Genomic DNA, 24,988 nt, shown 5'->3' with positions numbered 1-24,988 from the left:
ACTTATGGTTTTGCGTTGGTCATGAAAGGCCATTCGCCTTTATAGAGCTAATGGCATTCGTGTTTTAAGGCCTTCTGACCTGGATGATTGAGAACCTGCAGAGGTGATGGTATTCATGCTAAAGATTCTCTAATTTTCCTTCAGCACTACTGTGATAAGAATAAGAATAACTTTATTTATCCCAAGGGAAATTCTTTTGTCATGTACATGCTCAAAGCAGCAGGAGAGACAGAGGAGCAGATGAATAAGATATACAATGTATACAATAAGAATAGTAGGATACAGTAATATACAGCAGTAGGATAGTGCAAGACATAGTATCAAATAACTTTAACGAAGTAGTAATATAAATGACAGTATCCTGGAGAATAAATAACTTAATTATCAGTGCAGGCGATTCTAGAAAGTGACAAAGTATTGTGCAATAGAATAAAGGGAGTAGCAGCCTATGATGGGGGGATGAAACAAATATTCAATATCCAATGAGGTACTGTTGGGTAATATTGCATGGTCTGAAAAGAAACAGAATAACATTGGTAATAGTCTCAGGAAAATCACCTACAGAGTGAGGAAGAGTTATACAGTCGTATGTATGTTACCATTCACATTTTTTTTCTAAAATATGGAAACTAGTTGGTGACATTTGTGTCATATTTTCATGTCCTCCAGACTTAAAATTGAAAAAATACCTACTACCCACAGTTTTGATTTTTGGATTCCAGCACAAGTCTGAATATTTAGTCTCACAACTGTAACAACAAAGACTTCCCTGGATCTGAATTGGACACTCAGAAGGTCAAGGTTGGCCCATGTCACATAACATCATTCGTTCATTTATTATAACATTCATGCAGAGCTTTCCATAACTTTGAGTAATCCTGAAAACAGACAAACAAGTAGACTAATCCAATCAAAATTTTTATTTGAATAATGCTTCAGTTTGCGGGCTCATGACATCATCCAACTCTGGACGACTCAAACTGAACACATTGACCGTCACTATTATGGTATTTAGAAACCAGGTGTAACGAGTAAGTTGCTGACTCACTGCTTGACTCATGGCAGTAACTCGTCAGTCATAAGATAGGCCTGCCCTAAAGTATACTCTGATTTTTCTTTTTCCTTTTTAAATGTGGCCCGGTCATGGGGAATGAGACAGGACACAGGAAATACTCTTTTGTGGGCTTTTTTATTCTCCGACTGTACTCGGAGGAGCACAGTTTTAATACTATAGTTTTGAGTGAAAACTGTGAAATGTAACTACTCCACTGGCTCAGCCTAAAACTGTCTTTCAGGGTCTGAGACAACAGTAACTATCATATGTACACATTAAATTTAAACAGTATAGACAACAGTAGTGACCTGTCTAGAAACCAATACAAAAAAAAAGAGAAAACAAAACAAATAAACACATTGTTTACATCCCCCAATTTCGCAGTTCAACTGGCAATAAAGTACACAGTAAACTCTCTTTTAAACATACACATTTCTATGGAAGAACATCATGAACTCACTTTGGTTTCTCCACACAGCCACTGCTAAGACAAGTACACACGCAGGAATCACACAGCAAGTGATCTCCCCTCTGAATCAAACAGAAATATGCAGAGTTATGCAAAATGAATAACAGTATAAACTTAACAACTTTGAACTCTGTTATGACACTGTCACTACTCACGCCAACTCGCTCTTCAGTCCCTCTCACAGCACGTGACCATTAAACATACACCCGTCGCGCGTTACGAACTCTCTTGTGTAGCTAGCCACAGAATCGTTTGCAGCCTCTGACTCAGTGTTGCCAACTCCTCAGTAAGGAAAATCGCTATTGGCTGTCCTAAAAGTCGCTAGAAGTCGCTAAATGACGTCATCACCTAATTTTCATAATTGGTCATGCTAATATAATTGTAACCTATGTTGTTGGAGAGAGAAATAACATCGTGGAAGAGACATAAAGTGAGTAAAAAACGTCCTAAATGCATTTAGAGTTTATTTAGAACTACAAATTAAATTTCTTTTAGCAATTATTGGTTTTTAATGTCACAATTCCAACCCTGCTCCTTTACCCGGCTTGGACCGCAAAAGTGATCTGAAATAGGCACTCTGGTGGAGTTACTTTGTGTGTGTGTGTTTATAAGTAGTTTTAAACCTTGTGATCCACAAAACAGCATAAGAGTAAAAGAGTAAAAGAAGAACTGACTGTGTTACAGCACCCGCTGCTTGTTGAGAGTAAAAGCGATACGCGCTTTCACGTCTTTTTTTAGCGACTTTTTTAAGAAAAAAAGTCGCTAGGGGGTCTGAAAACTCGCTAAATATAGCGACAAAGTCGCTAAGTTGGCAACACTGCTCTGACTCTCCAGTCCTCCCGCTCACAGCGCTCAGTGTGTGACGCAAACTTGCGTGCATGCGTGCTCTGGCTTACAGCTGCTCTTAAAGGGACAGTATACCCCCAAACGCGAGGTCTAGTCATCACCATGACAACTCCACAACAGACCTCTGGTAGACAGGCAACCAGTCGTAAACACGATCCCCTCTTTTTAAACCCTTTCCATGCATAGTATCAGTTCACTTGGCTACATAAACTTGGAACTTTGACTTTAAAAAAAATAATATCATGCATTATTAAACAAGTCTTTAAACTAGCAAACGAGACCATAAACTCAGCAAAGTGTGAGTGAGCAGTATAGGCTCACTTCCTCACAGGCTGCTGCTGTTATTGTCCCTCAGTTCTCTTCACTGAGTTTCTTTCCTATCTGTCTCTCTGCCTTAGTTTTGTCTCTCTCCACTATCTGTGTTCGTTTGTTGTTGTCTGTGTTTGTTGATGGGACTCATCTTGGGTTCTGGCCTCTGGCCTGACACACCTGTGGCAATCACAAAGTTGTCTCCGATGATCTCATTACCACTCACTACTGAAGATGGTGTTTCTTTCCTGGATTGTTGAACTACACAGTTTGGAAAATTCTGGCTCCTGCTCTGTGCTGCTTCTGTTTCTCCTGGAAACACATTTACTGTGTGTTTCTTCTGTGCAGTTTGCTGGATTTCCTTCCCGAGGTGCAGTGAGCAGAGTGTTGGAATGGATTTTTGGATGTGTGGGTTCCCTTTCTCCCTGGACCACTATTAAAGCACTATTCCTCTCTTGGCCTTGTGTTTTTGCATGAATAACTTTGAATAAATGTGTGCATAAATAAGCGCAATTAACTTATGAATGAACAAGCAGGGGCTTGGTCTTTCATGACAGTTCCTCCTCCTGTTCCTCATTGTTGTCTGCCTTCATATACCTGATGTACACTACTGGTCAAAAGTTTTAGAACACCCCAATTTTTATTGAAAATTATGCAGTTTAATGTCTCATTGCACTCTGAAATGAAAACATAGTACAAATAAGCAATTGGAGTTAAAAAAGAAATCATGGAATGAATATATAGATCAAAATTTATTATAAACCTTTGATTAGTCAAAGTAGCCACCTTTGAAAGATATAACAGCTGAATACATCGGTGACATTTTTTCTACAATAGAAATCAAATCTTCTTCAGAAAGTTTTTCCCATATCTGTTACAGAAGTTGTTATAAATGTGTGGCACTTGTAGGTTGCTTCGCTTTCACTCTTCTGTCCATTTCATCCCAAACCAGCTCGATGGGGTTTAAGCCTGGAGACTGCTGGAAACTCCATGTTTTCAAGCTCAATATGTTCTTTATTCCTGATGTAGTTCTGGCACAGCTTGGACTTATGTTTTGGGTCATTATTAGCTAATTATAGGCCATTCTCCAACCTTCCTTTCATATCTATCTAATAGACTCCAGTTTGTACATGTAAATAGAGAGTCCTCTTCACCCACTAAGGTCAATTATGGTGTTCCACAGGGTTCAGTGCTAGGACCAATTCTGTTTACATTATACATGCTTCCCTTAGGCAGCATCATTAGAAGACATAGCATAAATTTTCACTGCTATGCAGATGATTCGAGCTCTATCTGTCCATAAAGCCAGGTAACACACACCAATTAGTTAAACTGCAGGGATGTCTTAAAGACATAAAGACCTGGATGGCCGCTAACTTTCTGCTTCTTAATTCAGATAAAACTGAGGTTATTGTACTCGGCCCTGAAAATCTTAGAAATATGGTATCTAACCAGATTCTTACTCTGGATGGCATTACCTTGGCCTCCAGTAACACTGTGAGGAACCTTGAAGTAATTTTTGACCAGGACATGTCCTTCAACGCACATATTGGCTGTGTCCGAATTCAGGGGAAGGATGTTTAAAATGCCATATTTGGATGCAATGACGTCAAGGCGACGAGACGAGGGCTGTCCGAATTCAAAGAGTGCTCAAAATGTGACGACAAATGCGTCCTACTTTCCCCCGAATTTTAAGGATGGGTCCGATGTATCCTTCGTGCCCTACTATATCCCAGGATTCATTGCGGGTCATAGAGGAGATTTGTTTCTGATAACGATGGTTCTGATAACGTTTTCTGGTATTGAAGATGGCGGCGCACGTAGTTGCAGCAGCTCAGCGTTCCACCAATCGATGCAATCGAAGATTGGAGTAAGTTACCGCGAGAGCGTGACTAGCAAATTTGTCCGCTTACACAAGACACCGGTGGAAATAGCAAGGAGTCCGGGCTCCCCATGGATTGTTATCCCTTCGGGGTTGAGGCGCAGGCGGCGTCAAGATAGAAGAAGACGGTGAGGCTGCAGGGCCGGCGCGCTAGCCAGGCTACGGAGGCAGCCACTCAAACCACCGCTCCCCAGCCTATTCATCACAAATGCCAGATCCCTCGCGAACAAGTTGGATGAATTGAGGTTGCAAATAGCAGCGAATAACTTCATCAAAGACTCATGCATCCTTCTTATCACTGAATCCTGGCTACATCAATCCATTCCAGACTCTGCTATTGAGCTAGCAGGCTACACCACACAGCGACTTGACCGAACAGTGGACTCCGGTAAGCGCAAAGGAGGGGGGCTCTGTATGTATGTGAACAACAGCTGGTGTACCAACACAGTGATAACAGACCGTCACTGTTCACCGGACATTGAATATCTGACTGTAAAGTGCAGGCCCATCTGCCTACCTAGGGAGCTCACCATTGTCATACAGGGAGTGCAGAATTATTAGGCAAATGAGTATTTTGTCCACATCATCCTCTTCATGCATGTTGTCTTACTCCAAGCTGTATAGGCTCGAAAGCCTACTACCAATTAAGCATATTAGGTGATGTGCATCTCTGTAATGAGAAGGGGTGTGGTCCAATGACATTAACACCCCATATCAGGTGTGCATAATTATTAGGCAACTTCCTTTCCTTTGGCAAAATGGGTCAAAAGAAGGGCTTGACAGGCTCAGAAAAGTCAAAAATAGTGAGATATCTTGCAGAGGGATGCAGCAGTCTTAAAATTGCAACGCTTCTGAAGCGTGATCATTGAACAATCAAGCGTTTCATTCAAAATAGTCAACAGGGTCGCAAGAAGCGTGTGGAAAAACCAAGGCGCAAAATAACTGCCCATGAACTGAGAAAAGTCAAGCGTGCAGCTGCCAAGATGCCACTTGCCACCATAGCTGGACTGGCCATCGGGCATACCGGGCATTTGCCCCGTGGGCCGCTGGCGATTTTTTGTTTTTATGGGCCGATGGATTTTTTTTAATTTTTTTTAGGAAAGGTGTTGGATTGGCCAATTGGTCATGATCGACTCTGGGCTGGACCAATTACAGCCGAGGAGGCCGAATGCACCCTCCCCCTTGTTTAGCAATCTTATAGACGAACTAACGAAAATGAAGAACAAAAAAAGGAAAGGTGTTTATGAAAATATCACTAAATCTGTCATTTTTTAATTTTAATATTAATTAATGATCATGTCTCACCTCTAGTGTTCTTGGTCTTAATTTAAGGTTTTTCCTATAGCGATTGACAGATCACGTGACTTTCGCGCATTGCATGCCGGGAACTCGAGGCAGAACAATCCAAGTACCGCATCAAATGCAAGCATTTGCAGCACTGCAAAACGTTCATTCTCCGGTTCCAATACCTTCTTGCTTTTTCTTTGCTGCACAAAAAAGGAATGTACAAAACTAAGGAGAACAATGCCGGACCGTACAAAGACAGACTCGACGAAAAGGCAAAGAAAAGATACGAGGAAAAAATCAAAGGAGTGAAAGGGTCAGACCCTTAGGAGCACACAGAGTGAACAAAAGACGTTAGCGTGCTGCCCAACTTTCACCACGCTCATATTTATAATTATACGGTTCTTGGAGTGAGTGCATACACTCATGAAGTTTTTAGTAACTTCAGGTCACTGCAACAAGCCCAGGTACAGTTTACCGACGGATGCGTACAGGACCTTGAAATGCACCGTGTAGAACGAAAGACCATCGTACAAACAAAGGTAAGTTTACCAGTCTCACAAATCGTCGTCATAAGTCGTTAACCGTAGTGGAAATAATTTCTGGTAGGCATTACAGAAATGTAGCAGTAACAGTAATATTGTATGTTGTAATCGCACTGGACAATTAGTGATACAAAACAACTGTTTTATCCTGTGAATAAAAGTATATGTTTTTGTCAATGTACCGTGGTAATAACAGAAGCGAAACGCAATATTGTGTCAGGACAATTCACTATTTATGCACAATAAATAAAGGAGCATAGCGCGACAATTTCTGTTCAGCGCCAGACTTGCTTGTAACCTATATCACCAATTATGTTATGAAAACTGACGTATTAACTACTACAAAACACTGACCTTTGCGGGAATGCTTGGAGCAGACTAACATGTGAGCTGGAGTGTTCTGAGACGTTATATTTGGTATATCCAGACCATCCGTCGGCTCTTACTTCGGAAACATGGCTTTAAAAAATTCTCTTCCATGACGTAATCCGATAAAAAAAACAATCTCTTTACCCATCGCCTTCCCGTGGCTGTCATGTGACCGGCTATTGCAGTTAATAATACAACAGCTTCTTGTCATTTTTTGTGTTTCTTTTTATCGCTGTGTAACTGAGTTCAATTGAAAGCCTGCTGCGCTAGTACCTCTTGCCTCAAGTTCCCAGAATCCTTTGCGGTTTTACCCCTGAATGACGTCACATTTTCAATCTCTATCCTTGTGGGCCGGTCTCCAGTCAAAATGCCCGGGCCGATTTTTTGTCCCAGTCCAGCCCTGCTTGCCACCAGTTTGGCCATATTTCAGAGCTGCAACATCACTGGAGTGCCCAAAAGCACAAGGTGTGCAATACTCAGAGACATGGCCAAGGTAAAAAAGGCTGAAAGACGACCACCACTGAACAAGACACACAAGCTGAAACGTCAAGACTGGGCCAAGAAATATCTCAAGACTGATTTTTCTAAGGTTTTATGGACTGATGAAATGAGAGTGAGTCTTGATGGGCCAGATGGATGGGCCCGTGGCTGGATTGGTAAAGGGCAGAGAGCTCCAGTCCCACTCAGACGCCAGCAAGGTGGAGGTGGAGTACTGGTTTGGGCTGGTATCATCAAAGATGAGCTTGTGGGGCCTTTTTCGGGTTGAGGATGGAGTCAAGCTCAACTCCCAGTCCTACTGCCAGTTTCTGGAAGACAGCTTCTTCAAGCAGTGGTACAGGAAGAAGTCTGCATCCTTCAAGAAAAACATGATTTTCATGCAGGACAATGCTCCATCACACGCGTCCAAGTACTCCACAGCGTGGCTGGCAAGAAAGGGTATAAAAGAAGAAAAACTAATGACATGGCCTCCTTGTTCACCTGATCTGAACCCCATTGAGAACCTGTGGTCCATCATCAAATGTGAGATTTACAAGGAGGGAAAACAGTACACCTCTCTGAACAGTGTCTGGGAGGCTGTGGTTGCTGCTGCACGCAATGTTGATGGTGAACAGATCAAAACACTGACAGAATCCATGGATGGCAGGCTTTTGAGTGTCCTTGCAAAGAAAGGTGGCTATATTGGTCGCTGATTTGTTTTTGTTTTGTTTTTGAATGTCAGAAATGTATATTTGTGAATGTGGAGATGTTATATTGGTTTCACTGGTAAAATAAATAATTGAAATGGGTATATATTTGTTTTTGTTAAGTTGCCTAATAATTATGCACAGTAATAGTCACCTGCACACACAGATATCCCCTAAAATAGCTAAAACTAAAAACAAACTAAAACTACTTCCAAAAACATTCAGCTTTGATATTAATGAGTTTTTTGGGTTCATTGAGAACATGGTTGTTGTTCAATAATAAAATTATTCCTCAAAAATACAACTTGCCTAATAATTCTGTACTCCCTGTAATAACAGCTGTTTATATACCACCTGATGCTAATGCTAACTCGGCGATTGCACTCCTGCACACAAACATCAATAATAAACAGAGCATTTACCCTGACGCTGTACATATCGTAGCAGGGGACTTCAATCACACAGACTTAAAAACAGCAATCCTCAAATTTCATCAGCACATCAAGTGTGCCACTAGGGGTGACAAGATTCTGGATAAAGTTTATTCCAACATCAAAATGGGCTACAGGGCCAGATCTTTGCCACATCTGGGTCAGTCTGACCACTTGTCACTGTTTCTAATCCCTGCATATGCCCCCCTCAAGAAAACTGCTCCTACCATCACAAAGAATATTACGATATGGCCAGAGGGTGCCTCTCAGCAGCTGCAGGGAGGTTTTGACAGGACTAACTGGGATATCTTTGAACATCAGGACTTGGAAATGTTCACAGACTGTGTTCTCTGCTATATAAAACACTGCATAGACACTGTTACAGCAGTTAAATGTATCCGGGCTTATCCCAACCAAAAGCCCTGGATGACCCAGGAGGTCAGGCAGCTGCTGAAGGAGAGGAACATTGCGTTCAGGTCTGGCAATAAGGATCACTACACCACAGCCCGATCCAACCTAAAGAGAGGCATCAGAGAGGCGAAGGGGGACTATAGGAGGAGGATTGAGGACCATCTGGAGAGTAACACCAGCCGGCAGGTGTGGCAAGGCATCATGTTAGTTACCTCAGTTAGTTACCCCACACCTCAGTTAATCTGCTGAGGTGTGGGGGAATACATATGCGACTTATATACATCCTCTATACTTGTTACAGAAGAAAGTGGTACGAATGGTTCATAATGTTAAATATAGAGAACATACAAATAATTTGTTTATAAAATCTAAATTGTTGAAATTTGAAGACTTAGTGAAATTACAGACATTATTATTCATGTGCAAGGCAAAAAATAATACATTACCTCTTAAGTTACAAAGTTTGTTTGTATTGTGTTCAGGAAGTGGGGACAGTAGAAGGAAGTTTGACTTTAAGCATAAGTTTGCTAGAACCACACAAAGGCAAATGTGTCCAACAGTCAAAGGTATAAGAATATGGAATTCTCTTGAAGATAATCTCAAGAGCTGTACAAACATGCACCGTTTTAAAATGTGTTACATACTTAAAAGGATAAATCAATATGAAGAATATGAAAGTAATAAGGACTAAATGTGGAAGAAAACATTTTCATTGCCATTTAATGCTGTATATTGCTGATTATACTGATTTGTTACATAAAGATATGTTAGAGGTTTTTCTGGGGGTATTGGCGCCGTCTTGTAAGAATATTTGGATTGCAGATAGGGGGCAGGTGCTACCAAGAATTTATTCTTCTTCCTGCTCCTTTTCACCCATGGGTGCAGTTATGTTGATGGGAGGGGGTTCTGTGTGTGGGAGGAGAGGCACTGTTGAACCATGTGTGAAATAAATAAATAAAGAAATGAAATGAAATGAAATGTCTCGCTCCATCCACTAACAGTCTGTGTTGCAACACAGACTGTTCTAAATAAAATAATATCGCTCTTAATGAGCTTTTAGTGTTATTTTCAGTGCGCTGCGGTCATAGATAATTACATCAAACATCCTAATGTGTGATGCTGCAGAACCACGTCACGTTGACGGAGTAGGTTGTTAATTGGCATTATGGCATTATTGCAGGCAAACTAGCATATGAAATGGATGTAACAAATCCAGACTGGGCACCAACGCTGCTGATTGGGCACGACGACATACCTGTGTAATTAACCAAGGCTAACACAGATGGGTTGGCTGTACGTGCAAATCCAGTTATCAAAACTATAACAAGGAAGTTGTTTAGAAAGTTAGCAAGTTCAAGCCGACTTACCTTTGTCTTAATGACAACGTACTCGCAATGTGGAGGATTAAAATGGACAAATCTTGCACCCAGCCGTTTGTGAATTAGATGTGCGCCTCCAGGGATTTATAATTGTATTGTATGCGCTGACTCCACAGACAAGGTACGCGAAGATATCGGGATAGGACAACGGCAGTAGGTCGTCTGGGTTTCCGCTCCACTGCCTTATTTCATACGGGTCCACATTACCGATGCACGCTATTTTTTCCAAGTACTATCTCTTGGCATCTAGGCGCAATCTGTCACGCTATAGCCCTTTGTCTTTTGCGCTGATTTTAAGCATGGATCTGGCAGTCCTGCTTCCAAAACAGTGTTTGTTTATATCCGTAGCCCTCTAAAATGGCACCGCGATCCCACAATATTGCATGTGCAATAATGTGTGTGTGTGTGTGTGTGTGTGTGTGTGTGTGTGTGTTTGAGGGTGCGTGTGTGTGACCTCCTGCCCACAAAATGAAGTTTACTAAGCAACAAACAGAACCCTCACATTGAAGTCCCTAATAAAACACTTCAGCCTCCCCCACCAACAAACTGGCTGGAGAGGTGGTCTATGACAGAGGAATGTCTTTGATCCTGCTGCTTGAACTAAGACTCACAAATGTAAGAAACACAATGACAACATTTAACAATTTAACTCCAACACGGGTGTTTGGCTGAAGTGAAAATGCAAAAAAACACTTCATGAAAACTGCACCAACCAGGACGACTCATCTTCATGGAATCTGTTACTGACACAAAGTGAGCAGATAAAACAGGTCAGGCAGGTCTCTATTTACAGAACTAAACATGCATAACAGATGCTGTGTGAGCTTTTAGGATTGAGAAACGTTTAGTGTCCTTATATGGCTGATACAATTGTGGCAACAAACAAACTCTGGCCTAGTGAGTTACAATGAGTAAAAATGAAAGAACAACAATTTCTCTGTTTTTGTTTCGTGCTTTCTTCTTTCCAAGATATTTAATTTTTGTAGACTTTAAACCCTGTAATATTTTTGGGGTGGCTGTAGCTCAGGTGGTAGAGCAAGTCACCTAGTCAACCGAAATGTTGGTGTTTTGAGTCCAGACTGCTTCAGTCTTCATGCCAAAAATCCTTGGGCAAGGTCTTGATACATGCTCAATCATCCAGGTATGTAAATCCCAAAAAGTTGATTCTGTTCATCTGGATGTTTTCAGTGGGAGAAGTGTATTGCCACACAGTGACTTCTCTAGTCTCAGCTGACTGCAGCTTTCCCCAACCTTATAAACAGGACATTTGCATAATAACTGAAACTAGCACCATTGAATTAACAATGGGACCATTACTGATCAAAGCCCACTGATTCAAAACACCATGTCTCAGTAGCTTTTACTTCCCAAAACTCACTAATTTCTTTGTTGATTCAATTCAATTCAATTCAATTTTATTTATATAGCGCCAAATCACAACAAAAGTCACCTCAAGGTGCTTTATATTGTACAGTATATCGCACAATAATAAATACAGAGAAAAACCCAACAATCATAAGACCCCCTTTGAGCAAGCACTTTGGCGACAGTGGGAAGGAAAAACTCCCTTTTAACAGGAAGAAACCTCCGGCAGAACCAGGCTCAGGGAGGGGCGGGGCCATCTGCTGCGACCGGTTGGGGTGAGAGAAGGAAGACAGGATAAAGACATGCTGTGGAAGAGAGACAGAGATTAATAACAGATATGATTCGATGCAGAGAGGTCTATTAACACATAGTGAGTGAGAAAGGTGACTGGAAAGGAAAAACTCAATGCATCATGGGAATCCCCGGCAGCCTACGTCTATTGCAGCATAACTAAGGGAGGATTCAGGGTCACCTGGTCCAGCCCTAACTATATGCTTTAGCAAAAAGGAAAGTTTGAAGCCTAATCTTGAAAGTAGAGATAGTTGCAAAACATTTTTTGATGACTTCTTCACGTCTTTACAAAGAGGACTTTAACCATTAGGGGAAAAACATGATCAGAGCACAGATATGGTGGGATTTAACATCTTGATGTCTCAGTCCATGTTCCTCAACTGAAAAACAAGCTAGTGTTACCTGACACATTTTTTTCCAAACCACACCCAGTCCACATATTTCACAGGCAGACAGGAGTTTTTTTTACTTTCACTTTAGCCATCTTGGTGTGAGGACACAACTGACTTCAGCAGGTAAGTAATACCGAGATACCTAAATGCCTTTATTGAAAGAAAACATGACAAACTACTGACGTAAATACAATTTTCAATGTGACGGAATAAGTGGTGATTTTTTTGTTTGTTTGATCTCAGCTGACATTTCAGATTACTTCTAGCAATTTATATAAGCATTTTTGTAAAATTCTTATATGATTACATATTTTTATAGAGAACATGTCATTCCACCTCCAGAACTAGATGTTTCATGACTTTCAGTCACTACTGGTTACAACAGGTAACCTTCTGTGTAATCATAAATTATATACTTGTGCACAGTTTTCAGGTTTTATTTTGTTTGTATTTATTGTCATGGTCCTGGGTCTGTGACCCTGTGAGTTGCACTGTTTATTATTTATTTCCCTCACATTATTGCTGTCTGTATTTCCAGGTCCTAGTTTTGATCCCTTTACTCCTCATGTTATTCTGTGCTCCCTCTGTTCTGTGTCTTGTCTTCCCTGCCTGTGTGTTCCAGTGTAGTCAGGTCTCTGTGTAAAGCCCGTGTCTCTGAGTCTGTGTGTGTTGAGTTTCCTGTTTTATTGTGAAGGTCTGTGTCTCATGTTAGTGTATTCTGTTTTGCTTCCTTGTCTTGCCCGATTAGTTCCAGCTGTTTTGCCACCTGTTCCTCATTCCTTCATGTATCTGCTCTTGTATTTGTAGTGCAGTCATGTCGTTCTCATCGTTGGTCCGTCTGTGACGTCTCCTGGAGTCTCCCTGTGTTTCCTCTGTTTAAGGTTCCCCTTAGTTTCTGTGTATGCCATTCTCCACTCCTGCTGTATCCTGCTCACCTTAAATAAAGCTCACTTGCATCATAAACCGTCCCTCCATTTTGGGTCCTCTATCACAACTCCACACATCTGCCGCCGCAGTTGTGACCTTTGTATATATTTTTTCTTAAATATAGTTTGAATTTTGAATACGTTATGTAAAATATGTTCATCAATTGGTAAATATGCGATGGAAATGTGTTTCAAACATAAAAAAACAGCTGTAAACACTTTGATCTTTGTAGCACTCACAGTTTGTATTAAAACTTTACATTTGGAGAAATATCACCATGTAAAACACTTTTATCTTATTTTATTAATCCAGGCGCAGCTCTACTGTAATTCATACCTTTTGAACTGTCAAGTTAATCTTGGTGTAAGGAGACATTGGAGACATCAGCAGGTGAGTGAACTAGAATGAAAGCAAATTCTTCCAAATTATATGTAAATGAAGCTTGTCGATAATGTATTTAGAAAGTAAATCACTGATCAAACCCAAAACTGAAAATTGCTTATTGGTAACTGTCAAATTAATTATTATATCAAAATTTTAGATGAAATAATAGTACAAAGTAATACTAAGGGGCAATGCGTAGGTGATTTTTTCTTTTTTTTTTTTTTGTGAATTTGGAAAAAAATAAACGCCAAATCACAGTTATCAGCCATATGAACATTTTCAAGTAACTTAAGGAAGTCCAGATGCTTTTCTTTCCAAGCTCCTTAGACTATGATGACCTGGATGACTGAGAACCTCTTAACTCTGAACTTTTAATATTATGTTAATATTAATGATTATTATGCATAAATTACCCATCACTTAATTTAAATACTAATATTTAAAAATGACATCATAGTTAAGGTTAAAGATTCTGTTTGGTTAGAAGGATTAACTTTCTACAGTCGCCTTGCTTTGGAGTGTGTATTTGTCACTGTTGTGTTTATAGCATCAAACACTTTCTCCTCTACAGGTCAGCCAGTCTAAGGTGTTTTCAGCAGAGGGACATCATGGCCTTTTCAGAATCTGGTGAGTCCAGTCATACTTCACTGAGATAACATACTGCACTGACATATTTCACAAGCACTTATACAAAAAAAGTTTAATATCAACATCTTTACGGCCATGTGCACGAGTAACCACACAAGCTGGGTACAGCTTCTAGGTCAACGAAACGTCTGGGGCATAGTGACTGAGGGGATTGTTTAGAACCTCCAGACTAGGAAGCACTAACCCACCCGCAACGTCATTTCCCAACAACTCGCAGGTTAGCAAGGTTGGGCATACTGCGATGGGAAAAAATCCTGCAACAAGTTCTGATTTTATATAAACCCGGTGAACTGGTCTGGGAGACATCTCTATTCCACGCAGTACAACGTTAAAAACACATGCAGTCTGCTGAGAAAGGTAAAACACTAGAAATAATTAGTCTGAGAACCTCCAGTGTCTCTAAATATGCACACTGGTTTCAGGTCAGTGTTTCTATCAGTAAGTGGGACCAAACCATCAAAGATGAACCGTTCAAAATAAGGTCCCGGCACCTCACCACCACAACCAGGCACCTCAGGATGGGACGCTGCTTTCACAAAGGCAATACCTTTAGTTTGCTGAGAATTTAATGTTTTGCACTTCAGGTCCAAACAGTTTGCAATGACATGTCCCGGTTTATGACAACATGAACATTCATGACTCTCTTTTGAACCTAAAGTTTTAGTCATGCCTGCCTGCTGCACGGCACTGAGCCATGACTTCTCATTAACTGTGAAAAAGGACTCATGGGTGAGCACATACACATCGGCAAGAACAGCTGCAGTTGCTAAAGTGTTTACTTTCTGCTCATTCAAGTGTGAAACTACACTCTCTGGAAGGCACTTTTTAAAGTCTTCCAGTGACATCAATTCACGCAGTGATTAATAATCATTGGCTTTTAACACGGAGCACCACTTGTCAAAAAGGATCCCTTTTTCCCTGGTAAACTCCACATATGTTTGGGAGGGAAGTTTCCTCTGTTGCCGAAACTTCTGCCTGTATGCTTCAGGGACCAATTCATAGGCCTGAAAAACAGCCGATTTTACACTGGAATAATTCAAACTGTCCTGTAAAGGAAGTGTGGCCACCACCTTCTGGGCTTTGCCAGTCAGTTTACACTGCAATAAAAGGGGCCAGATATCACTCGGCCACTGCAAAGTCGGGGTAGAACCTGGAAGAACAGCAGAGACAGATGAGGCTTGTGGCTGAGACTCCAGCTTACGCAGCCTCATTCCTTTATCTGCTTCTGTCTCCAAGCAATGGATCTCAAGCTCTAGCTGAGCTCGCCTGACCTGGGGCTTCTCCTCAGCCTCCAAATGGAGCCGTACCAGTCGCACCTTTAACCGGGCCCCCAATCCATGGTTCTGAACTTCCAGAGAAGAGGTGATCATAGCCAGGGAGCATGCACGGTGTCTTCGCCCGCTCATCTCCCACACCATCCATACTAGAACCATCTTTATGGTCGCCCTCAAACAAAGAAGTTCGTCTTAGCTCACCAGAGCCTTCAGGCAGGTAAGAGGCTTGGATCAAACCAGCCTCCACCAACTTGTCTGCTACTAGTTATTTCAGCTTACTCTTACAGAGTGTTTTAAGGACACGAAGCTTAAGGTGACCTGCAATCCGCAGCAATTCACACTTGTGGCAGCTATCAAGGAGCTCAACAGATGGAGCAGCTAAGAACCAATCCAAACAAAATGCAGCCAACATGGTGCTCAACCAGGGAGGAGGGCAGAGGGGAAATAAAGGTAGCAAAACACAGGTTCTCTCTTTTTCACAAATGGAATTCTCCTGATGGGGGAAAAGGAAATCCCGGACGAGCCCCTACTTATGTTACGACCCCCTCTGCTAGGGAACAGGGAGGAGTAACATACATAACCCCTTACACAGGAAACTAAATGAAGAAAATATTTTATTGCAGAGGCACCGTAGGGGTCTGGTGCAGTGTGTCGGGCAGCAGCCAGGAACAAGGCCCTAGCGGACTAATCCCCTGCTACCAAGACAAGAAATTGGGACATGGAATGTTCCTCACTGGTGAGAAGTTAGTTAGTGTGTGAGGTTGAAAAGGCACCGAATAGATATAATTGGCCTCAACACACAGCTTGGGCTCTGGAACCAGTCTCCTGGAGAATGGATGGACTAGCAGGCCGAGGTGGGTATTCTAGTATCCCCTGGGCTTGCTGCCTATATGTTGGGGGGTTTTTCCCGTGGACTAGAGGGTTTGTTCCCTGCGCCTTCGGGTCGGGGAATGGGTCCTGACTGTCATCTGCACATATGCGCTGAATGATGAGTACCCAGCCTTCTTGGAGTCCTTGGGTAAGGTGCTCCACCTGGGGACTCTGTTGTCCTACTGGTAGACTTCAATGGTCATGTGGGCAATGACAATGAGACCTGGAGGGGCGTGATTGGGTAGAGCGGCCTCCCGGATCAAAACCCGAGTGGTGTGTTTGTTTGTTTTTTCTTTCTTTCTTTTTTTAAAAACCTTTATTTAAATGGTAAATGGCCTGTATTTGTATAGTGCTTTACTTAGCCCCTATGCACCCCAAAGTGCTTTACACTACATTCAGTCATCCACAAATTTAACCAGGAAGACCCATTGAGATTAAAAACCTCTTATTCAAGGACAACCTGGCCAAGACAGGCAGGCAGCAACAACACACATGCAAAAATAAATAAAAATTAAAAAAATAAAAATAAAATTAAACAAAAATTCTAAATTCTGTTAAAATGACAATCAGTCTAATGGAAACAGTTTCATGGATTCTTAGTTTACATTTAAAAGCACTTAATGAAAAGAATTCAGTCATTTTCCAGTCGTTCTGCAGGTTGTTCCAAGCACAGGGTTTTAAATTCAGTTCGGGCAAATGGAACAGAAAGCAACAAATAACCTTGTGGATGAAGAGGATAGCGGCCAGCATGCTTCATTGCAAGCTGGGAACATATATAAGAAGGCAGCAATCCCAGTATTGCCATATAAATAAAACTGCATAAGTGAGAGTTCCTCCGACTTGCCAAAGCAGACCATCCTACCTGAGAATAGAACTCACAGTGGTGAGTCTGAAATGTACGGTTAGTGATGAACATCAGATCAACCATTCGAAGAAATTGAGCAGCAGAAGCATTCATATATAGAATATCCCCATAATTCAGCACAGGTAAAAATGTTGCAGCAACAAGCCGCTTCTTTGTATTAAAAGAAAAACCCAGATATTTATACGTGTGAACAAACTCTATTATATTACCCTGAAGAGTGGTTACTGATGGAATTGTTTGGGTCCATTTCCTTGATTTAGAAAAAAACACTAGCTTTGTTTTGCCTGAATTGAGAACAGTTGTTGAACAACAGTTGAGTTGCTCGTTTGGCTCTCGGCGAAGGCGGTCGCACTTTTCTCCTCTCCTCTCCCTTATCTTCCCTGCTTAGCTTCTTATGTCCTTGTCTTGTCTCGTGTTTTTACTTCTCCCTGGAACACTCACTCACAGAGCCCTGTGACACTCCGTTTATTTCTCGGACTTATGTGCAAATCCCATTTAGTCCATAACGAGTACCATGTTCGAACACAGGTGTTTCCATAAGTGCACATGGCACCAGGATGCCCTAGGTCGCGGGTCGATGATGGATTTTGTAAATGTATCACTGGACCTGTGGCCATATGTTCTGGACACTCTGGTAAAGAGTTGGGCTGAGATATCAGCTGATCACGACCTGGTGGTGAGTCGAATCACATGGACAGACCAAGCTCGTGGCTCAAGAGTTGGGAGTTCGCCTTGTAATCGGAAGGTTGCCGGTTCGAGCCCCGGCTTGGACAGTCTCGGTCGTTGTGTCCTTGGGCAAGACACTTCACCCGTTGCCTACTGGTGGTGGTCAGAGGGCCCGGTGGCGCCAGTGTCCGGCAGCCTCGCCTCTGTCAGTGTGCCCCAGGGTGGCTGTGGCTACAATGTAGCTTGCCATCACCAGTGTGTGAATGTGTGTGTGAATGGGTGGATGACTGGATATGTAAAGCACTTTGGGGTCCTTAGGGACTATTAAAGCGCTATATAAATACAGGCCATTTACCACACCTAAAAGTACAGTGAAGGTGTGCTGCGAATGCCTGGCAGAGGCTCCAGTCCACGAGATCTTCAACTCACAGCTGTGGCATGTGGAACGTTGGAGGCAATAAGTCAGACTCCTGGTGGGAAATGGCGTCCAGTTTGTCTGTAACAGGCCGTGGCCTAGTGTGAGCAGTGGGGATGAGAATCAACATTTCCAAATTTCCACCATGTTCCTCAGTCGGAAAAGTTTGAAGAGCCCACTCTGGGTCATGGATGAGATCCTGTCCCAATTGGAGGATTTTACGTATCTTTAGGTCTTGTTCACGAGTGACAGGAGAAGGAAGCAGGATATTGAGAGACGGATTGGTGCTGCAGCTGAAGTGATACAGATGCTGTACCAGTCCATCGTGTTGCAGAGACAGCTGAGTGTAAAAGGAAACTACCCACACCTAACTGTAACTGGGGACTGCATTTAGTAAATACGGTCCATAGTTTCACACACACACACACACACACACTGTGACAACATGGTGAGAGATGGATGGATAAGTTGGGGGTGGCTGTGGCTCAGGTGGTAGAGCAGATCAGCTACTGATCGGAAGGTTGGTGGTTCGATCCTTGGCTTCCCCAGTCTGCATGCCAAATATCCTTGGGCAAGATACTAACCCCAAGTTGCCCTCCGATGCATTCATAGGAGTATGAATGTGTGTGAATGTAGTTTACTTTGCACTTGAGTTTAGAAGTGCTTGTATGAATGGGTGAATGAGGCATGTTGTATAGAGCGCTTTGAGTACTCCGGGAGAGTAGAAAAGCGCTATATAAGAATCAGTCCATTTACCATTTACCATAAGTTGACAGTGAGATAATATTCAAATTTGATGGCAGTTGTTAGGTGTCACTTGAGTCTGTAACACTAAGTTTTCTGTCTGTGCTGATCCACCTGTAACCAACTAAAAGGTATAGTCAGAAATATTTTAAAGAACATTTTTCTGGTCTATTTAGTTATTGAAAACTACGTAATGAAATGTGGTAAATGGGAGTGTGATGGACATATGTGTGTTCTCATTATGAATTTTTTTTTCAGCACATGAACTCAGAATAATGCTGTTTGGAAAAAATGATGACAAGAAATCAGCCCTGGAAAACATCATCACTGGAAAGAAAAGATCCATTGTGTCTAAAGTCCTTGGAGGAAAGCAATGTCCCGCTGCCTCTCGAGAGTGGAACGGGAAACCGTTAACAGTAGTCAAAACTCCCGACATCTTCAGTCTGCCTGTGGAAGCGCTGTTTAAAGAGATGAAGAACTACGTGAGTCTCTGTCCTCCTGGACCAAACGTTCTGCTGCTGTTAGTGAGATCTGATTTCTCTGAAGAGGACAGAAAAACTCTGAATTTGGTCCTCAGTGTGTTTGGTCAAGATGCATTTAAGCACTCCATGGTCATCCTGACACATAATGAGAGAAAGAGTAACTCAGTGGAAAGACTCATCAAACACTGTGATCACAGGCAGAGATATATCAGTTTTGACAAAAAAGACATTTCCATATCTTACTCAAAGTTTATGGAAGAAATGAATGAGATAGTGAGTAAAAACTGGGGAAAATATCTAACATTAAAAGAAGAGGCTAAACCCAAGACAGTGAAGTCCAGTCTGAACCTGGTTCTGTGTGGGAGGAGAGGAGCAGTGAAGACGTCAGCAGCCAAGGCCATTTTAGGTCAGACTGAGCTTCATTCAGTCTCCAACTCATCAGAGTGTGTTAAACATCAGGGAGAGGTGTGTGGACGTTGGGTTTCCCTGGTGGAGCTGCCTGCCTTGTATGGAAAACCTCAGGAGGCAGTGATGGAGGAATCATTCAAGTGTATCTCCCTCTGTCAGGCAATCCATGCCTTCATCCTGGTCCTACCTGTGGCTCCCCTCACTGATGAAGACAAGGGAGAGTTAGAGACCATCCAGAACACATTCAGCTCTCGAGTCAATGACTTCACCATGATTCTGTTCACTGTGGACTTAGATCCTACAGATCCAGCTGTTCTTAACTTTTTCAAGGAAAACCAGGACATCCAGAAGCTCCTTCAGACTTTCAGACAAAGACATGTGGTTCTCAATATCAAGGCTAAACAGCAGAAGGATAGTTTGGAGACCATGCTTCAGACTGTGGATAAAATGAGCCTGTCTGAAAAGAGCATGGGCAAACCACACTGTTATACAGCTATAACCTTGCTACATGCACAAATGGAGAAAGTCTTGCAACAAGAGAAAATTATTAAGAGGCAACAAGATGAAGCTAAGAAATTGAAGATGAACATGATCACTGGTAAGCACAAATATTTTTCTTAGTCTGATGTCCTACAGTCTTGACATAACAACCTATAATAATAAATATAAAACTTTATGTTCATGTTTTAGGTGGTGAAGTTGGAGAACAGGACTCAGACTGTCTCAGGATTGTGCTGATTGGGAAGACTGGCTGTGGAAAGAGCTCTACAGGAAACACCATTTTAGGAAGAGATGAGTTTAAAGCTGAATCAAGTCAAATATCAGTTACACAAAAATGTCAGAAAGTACACGGTGAGGTGGACGGTCGTCCTGTTGTTGTGGTCGACACTCCTGGTCTGTTTGACACAAGTTTAACCAATGATGACATTCAAGAGGAAATGGTGAAATGTGTCAGTCTCCTGGCTCCAGGACCACATGTGTTCTTGGTGGTGATACAGGTTGGTAGATTCACAGCAGAGGAGAAGGAGACATTAGAACTCATCAAGAAATTCTTTGGGAAGGATTCAAAAAAGTTCACCATCGTTCTTTTAACCAGAGGTGATGAACTGGAGCGTCAGGGAGAGTCTATTGATGATTACATCAAGAAAAAATGTCACAGTTCCTTTAAGAAGCTGATCTCTGACTGTGGAAGAAGATACCATGTGTTCAATAACTCTGACAAACAAAACCAAAAACAAGTCAGTGAGCTGATAGCAAAGATTGACACCATGGTGAAGGACAATGGAGGCATCTACTTCACCAATAAGATGCTGCAAGAGGCTGAAACTGCGATACAGATGAAAATGGAGAGCATCCTAAAGAAGAAGGAAGAAGAGATTCAGAGAAAATACAATCAAGAAATGGAAGCCATAAAAGAAACCATGGAAAAAGAGAGAAAACAAATGGAACAGGAGAGACAAGAAAAAGCCAAAGAACTCCAGGAAATGGAGGAGAAAATTAGGTTCGAACAAGAGAGAAGAAGAAAAGAAGGACAAATTAGAAATGAACAAGAAATCAATAAGAAAAAGGAAGTAGAAAGATATCGGGAGAATTTTAACAAACAGATTGAAATTGTGGATAAACAAATTCAGTCAGAAAAAGAGGAAAAGACAAATGTGGACAGAAAACTGGAAGAAAGCAAAGAACAGCTGAGAAAACAACAAGAAGAGTGGGAGCAAGAACAGAAAGAATGGTGGGAGAAACAACGACAAGAAGAAGAGAAGAGACGAGAGGAAGAGCAAAAAATCAAAGAGCTTGAAGAAAAGTACAAACAAGAAAAGCAAATATATGAAAACAAACTTAAGGAGGATCAACTCAGAAGAGAACAGGAGGAAAAGGAGAAGAAAGAACTGGAGGAGAAACATAAGAAATCGATGGAGGAGATGAAGAAAAAACATGAAGAGGAAGCCAGAAAGGCAGCTGAAAATGCCAATGAATCCCAAAAGAAACTTGTGGAGGAATTAGCTTATCAGAAGAAAGAATATCAGAAGGAAATGAATGAGTTACTGAAACATGTCATCAAAAGGAATTCCAGTTATTACAAGATCAAGAGATTACTGGAAAAACAGGAAAATGAAATGAAGAAAGTTAAGGATGAGGATAAAAAAGAGGAACTCCAGGAAACACATGAAAAAGAATTAGTTACGCTTATGCAAGAAATCTTATCAGAAGAGATCAATGACGCATCAGCCTGCAGCGTTATGTGATAAGAAACGAACAGTTTCAGATGCTTCATTTTATGACATTTAGATTAAAACAAAAAGAAATCAGTACTTCTTCAAAGTTCTGTGTACTTCCCCATATTTTGCAGCACATAGAAAACACTTGACTGGAGATTCATTATTTTCTAAAGCTAAATACATGTATTCATTTCCAATTAATACACAACAAACAATCTAACAATATGAGGGAATGTTACAGAACTCCATTTGTTAGCTTACAAAAACACTAAAGACAAGTTATTATACAAGCACTTCTTCACATAATTATGTAATTTATTTCTGTCACCAATTACAATGAACAATCACAGCAGATGAGAAGAATTTATTAGTTCAACACAAATCTCTGACATCAGATGCAGCCAGGCCACAAAATGATCCGAAAAGGGGAAAAATTGAATTATAATAGTAAAAACAGTCAATAAAAAAATCACAGTGGATCGACATGTTATTTGATTATTACAGTAAACAATATGGCAGAAAGCTGTAATACAGTTTTGTGTGATCATAATATACTTCCACTGCTAGTTAATAGAGACTTAATAATGAGACATGTAACTATAGTTGTGTCTAAATATGAAAAGACAGTGGTATAATACAGCTGTTATCACAACACAGCATATGTGTATCAAGTAATACTGTACTCAGACTGGCTAATATTATATACTGTATTATTAAAGCCAAACGTGTGGATTCCCTTTTATGTCCCTGAGTTGTTAAAGTAACAATAAGTTCATTTATAATCATTATTATTTTCATAAATATATGTTTGATTAGTAGAGAAGAATAAACAGGTGAGAGGAAAACGTCTTTAGTTTTGGTCATTAGAGACAGTTTGGTTTTCTTTCAGTAAAAAAAAGATTTTTATGACTTGAATGAAATTGAATGTTTAGATATAAGTCATTCTATTCTCTCTGTGACTTTTAAAGTACAAATATTACAGCATTAACTTATTTTTAACATATATTATTATCACTTAAATCAATCGCATATTGTAATAAAAACGCCTTTAATGCTCTGTTTTTTTTCTTTGATTATTGATTCTCCAATATGTTTTGTTGCTGCGCCTTCTTCACTGTTTTGTGTCATGGTCCTGGGTCGAGCGACCCAGTGTTTGAGTTTATGTATCTTTTGTATTTATTTGTGCCTTAGCTTAGTTCACCTAGTTAATTTCTAGATTGCTGTTTAGTCTTGTTGTCTCCCCCTGTATTAAGTCTCCCTGGTTCATGCGTCATGTCTGCGTGGTTATGTTTAGTTCATGTCATGTCTAATCTCCATGTTTCCTGTTTTACTTTGAAAGTCTGTATTCAATGTCAGTGTATTTAGTTTCACCTCTCCTGTCCTGTCGTTAGGTTCATGTGTGTCAGCTGTGCTCCCATGTGTGGCCACTTCCCTTGATCATCCCTCATGTGTATTTAGTCTCTGGCCGTTTATAAATGCCTAAGAACGCGAGTACGTATTCACGATTTGTACAATTGGAACACCAGCGTACGTGATGATGTCACAGGTCCGGAGTTTTTACTGCCGTCCCCTCCTAATTTAACTGTAAGTAACATGTTATGAAGCTTAACTGTAATCACAGCCAAACCGGTTTACTCAGGAACAAATAAAACACTGAAATAAACCAAACATTAACATTTAGAAGTGATCTAAGTGACTTATATATCATTTTTAACCTCAGTAGTGAAACCTCTATTAATAAAAATAGTGTACATGTACATACGTGTACATACCTTAATAAAAACAAGCAGGTGAGATGTTAGAACGCTTTTATTTCTATTCTAGTGGACACTCAATACTATAGACAGCTGCTGGGGTTTCTTTAACCTGAGTAGTGAGAAGACCGCGAGCGGGGGGATGTGGCGGGAGTCCGCTGTTGAGTTTTGGACGAAATGCATTCTGGGATATTTAGCTGTACCAAGTCCACACCGATTCATGCTCGATAAAACGGGCGGAGCGAGAACACATCCGGGACTTTTTCGCGTTCTCGGCTTGATGCATATTTCAAATTGGAACAGTACTTGGTCTCCGACTGATGACGTATCACGAGTACACGAGAACGCAAGTACGCACAAGTACGCATATTGAGAAACGGCCACAGACTCACATGCTGGCACTACAACAGAGGGAACAGAGACGTGGGACCAGGGCAGTAGTGATGGGATTTCCGGCTCTTTTTAGAGAACCGGCTCTTTAGGTTGTTTTGCTGCTTTAATTAATTTATTATTACAATAATATAAAATTATGCACAAAAGGAATTACTAATGTAAAAAAAGTGGTTTTATTTATATATGTTTATATATAAATATATACAGTGGCCCCTAGAGACACGTACAAACTCCAAAAAGCGCGTACAAACTCTAAAACACATTTCTAGCGTTAACTGAACTTCCAAAACAGAGCTACCTAGATCACTTAAATTACACAATTGAAAGCATATGTATATTGTTTGTGTATTTATGCACAAGCACTCATATATATTCAAATAATTTAAAAAAAAAGGTCATTTACCTCTTACTACCACACACCGGTCGTTGGTACTTGCTGGCTTGTGTAGCCTCTAGGTGACAAAAGCTCAACACTGCGCCTAGCATTCTGGAGCACTTCTGTTGTCTTTTGTACATGTTTTGGAGTTTTTACGTGCTTCTGAGGCTACGTCCACACGTACACGGGTATTTTTGAAAACAGAGATTTTCCGTTTTCGTTTTAAAAAATAATCCCGTCCACATGTAAATGCAGAAATGAAGGAAAACGCTGCTAGGAGCATGCCAAAGCAACAGGTGCCGATATATTCCTAAACGTGTAAAAATGTTGGCCAATCAGAAGTCTAGAAGCC

General features: G+C 41.1%; 1 protein-coding gene across 3 annotated transcripts; it reads left to right on the top strand.

Annotated features, from left to right (window-relative positions):
- Positions 1-11,979: 11,979 nt before the first annotated feature.
- LOC116324254 (WD repeat-containing protein 87-like) lies at positions 11,980-22,849 on the top strand. 3 transcript variants are annotated; one of them, XM_039620273.1, is made up of 6 exons: positions 11,980-12,334; positions 13,019-13,092; positions 13,451-13,528; positions 14,094-14,149; positions 19,263-20,492; positions 20,585-22,849. In XM_039620273.1, exons 4-6 carry the CDS (start codon positions 14,131-14,133, stop codon positions 22,138-22,140), a joined length of 2,805 nt encoding a protein of 934 aa, XP_039476207.1. In that variant the 5' UTR covers positions 11,980-12,334; positions 13,019-13,092; positions 13,451-13,528; positions 14,094-14,130; the 3' UTR covers positions 22,141-22,849. The 3 variants fall into 3 exon arrangements, with proteins under 3 accessions (XP_039476207.1, XP_031600686.2, XP_039476208.1); XM_031744826.2 differs by lacking the exon at positions 13,019-13,092; XM_039620274.1 differs by lacking the exon at positions 11,980-12,334 and having other exon boundaries at positions 12,351-13,092.
- Positions 22,850-24,988: the final 2,139 nt, after the last annotated feature.

The sequence above is a fragment of the Oreochromis aureus genome, linkage group 12, assembly GCF_013358895.1.
Source record: "Oreochromis aureus strain Israel breed Guangdong linkage group 12, ZZ_aureus, whole genome shotgun sequence".
NCBI lineage: Eukaryota > Metazoa > Chordata > Actinopteri > Cichliformes > Cichlidae > Oreochromis > Oreochromis aureus.
The sequence above is the reverse complement of the archived record's forward strand: the minus strand, read 5'-3'. Positions and strand labels throughout refer to the sequence as shown.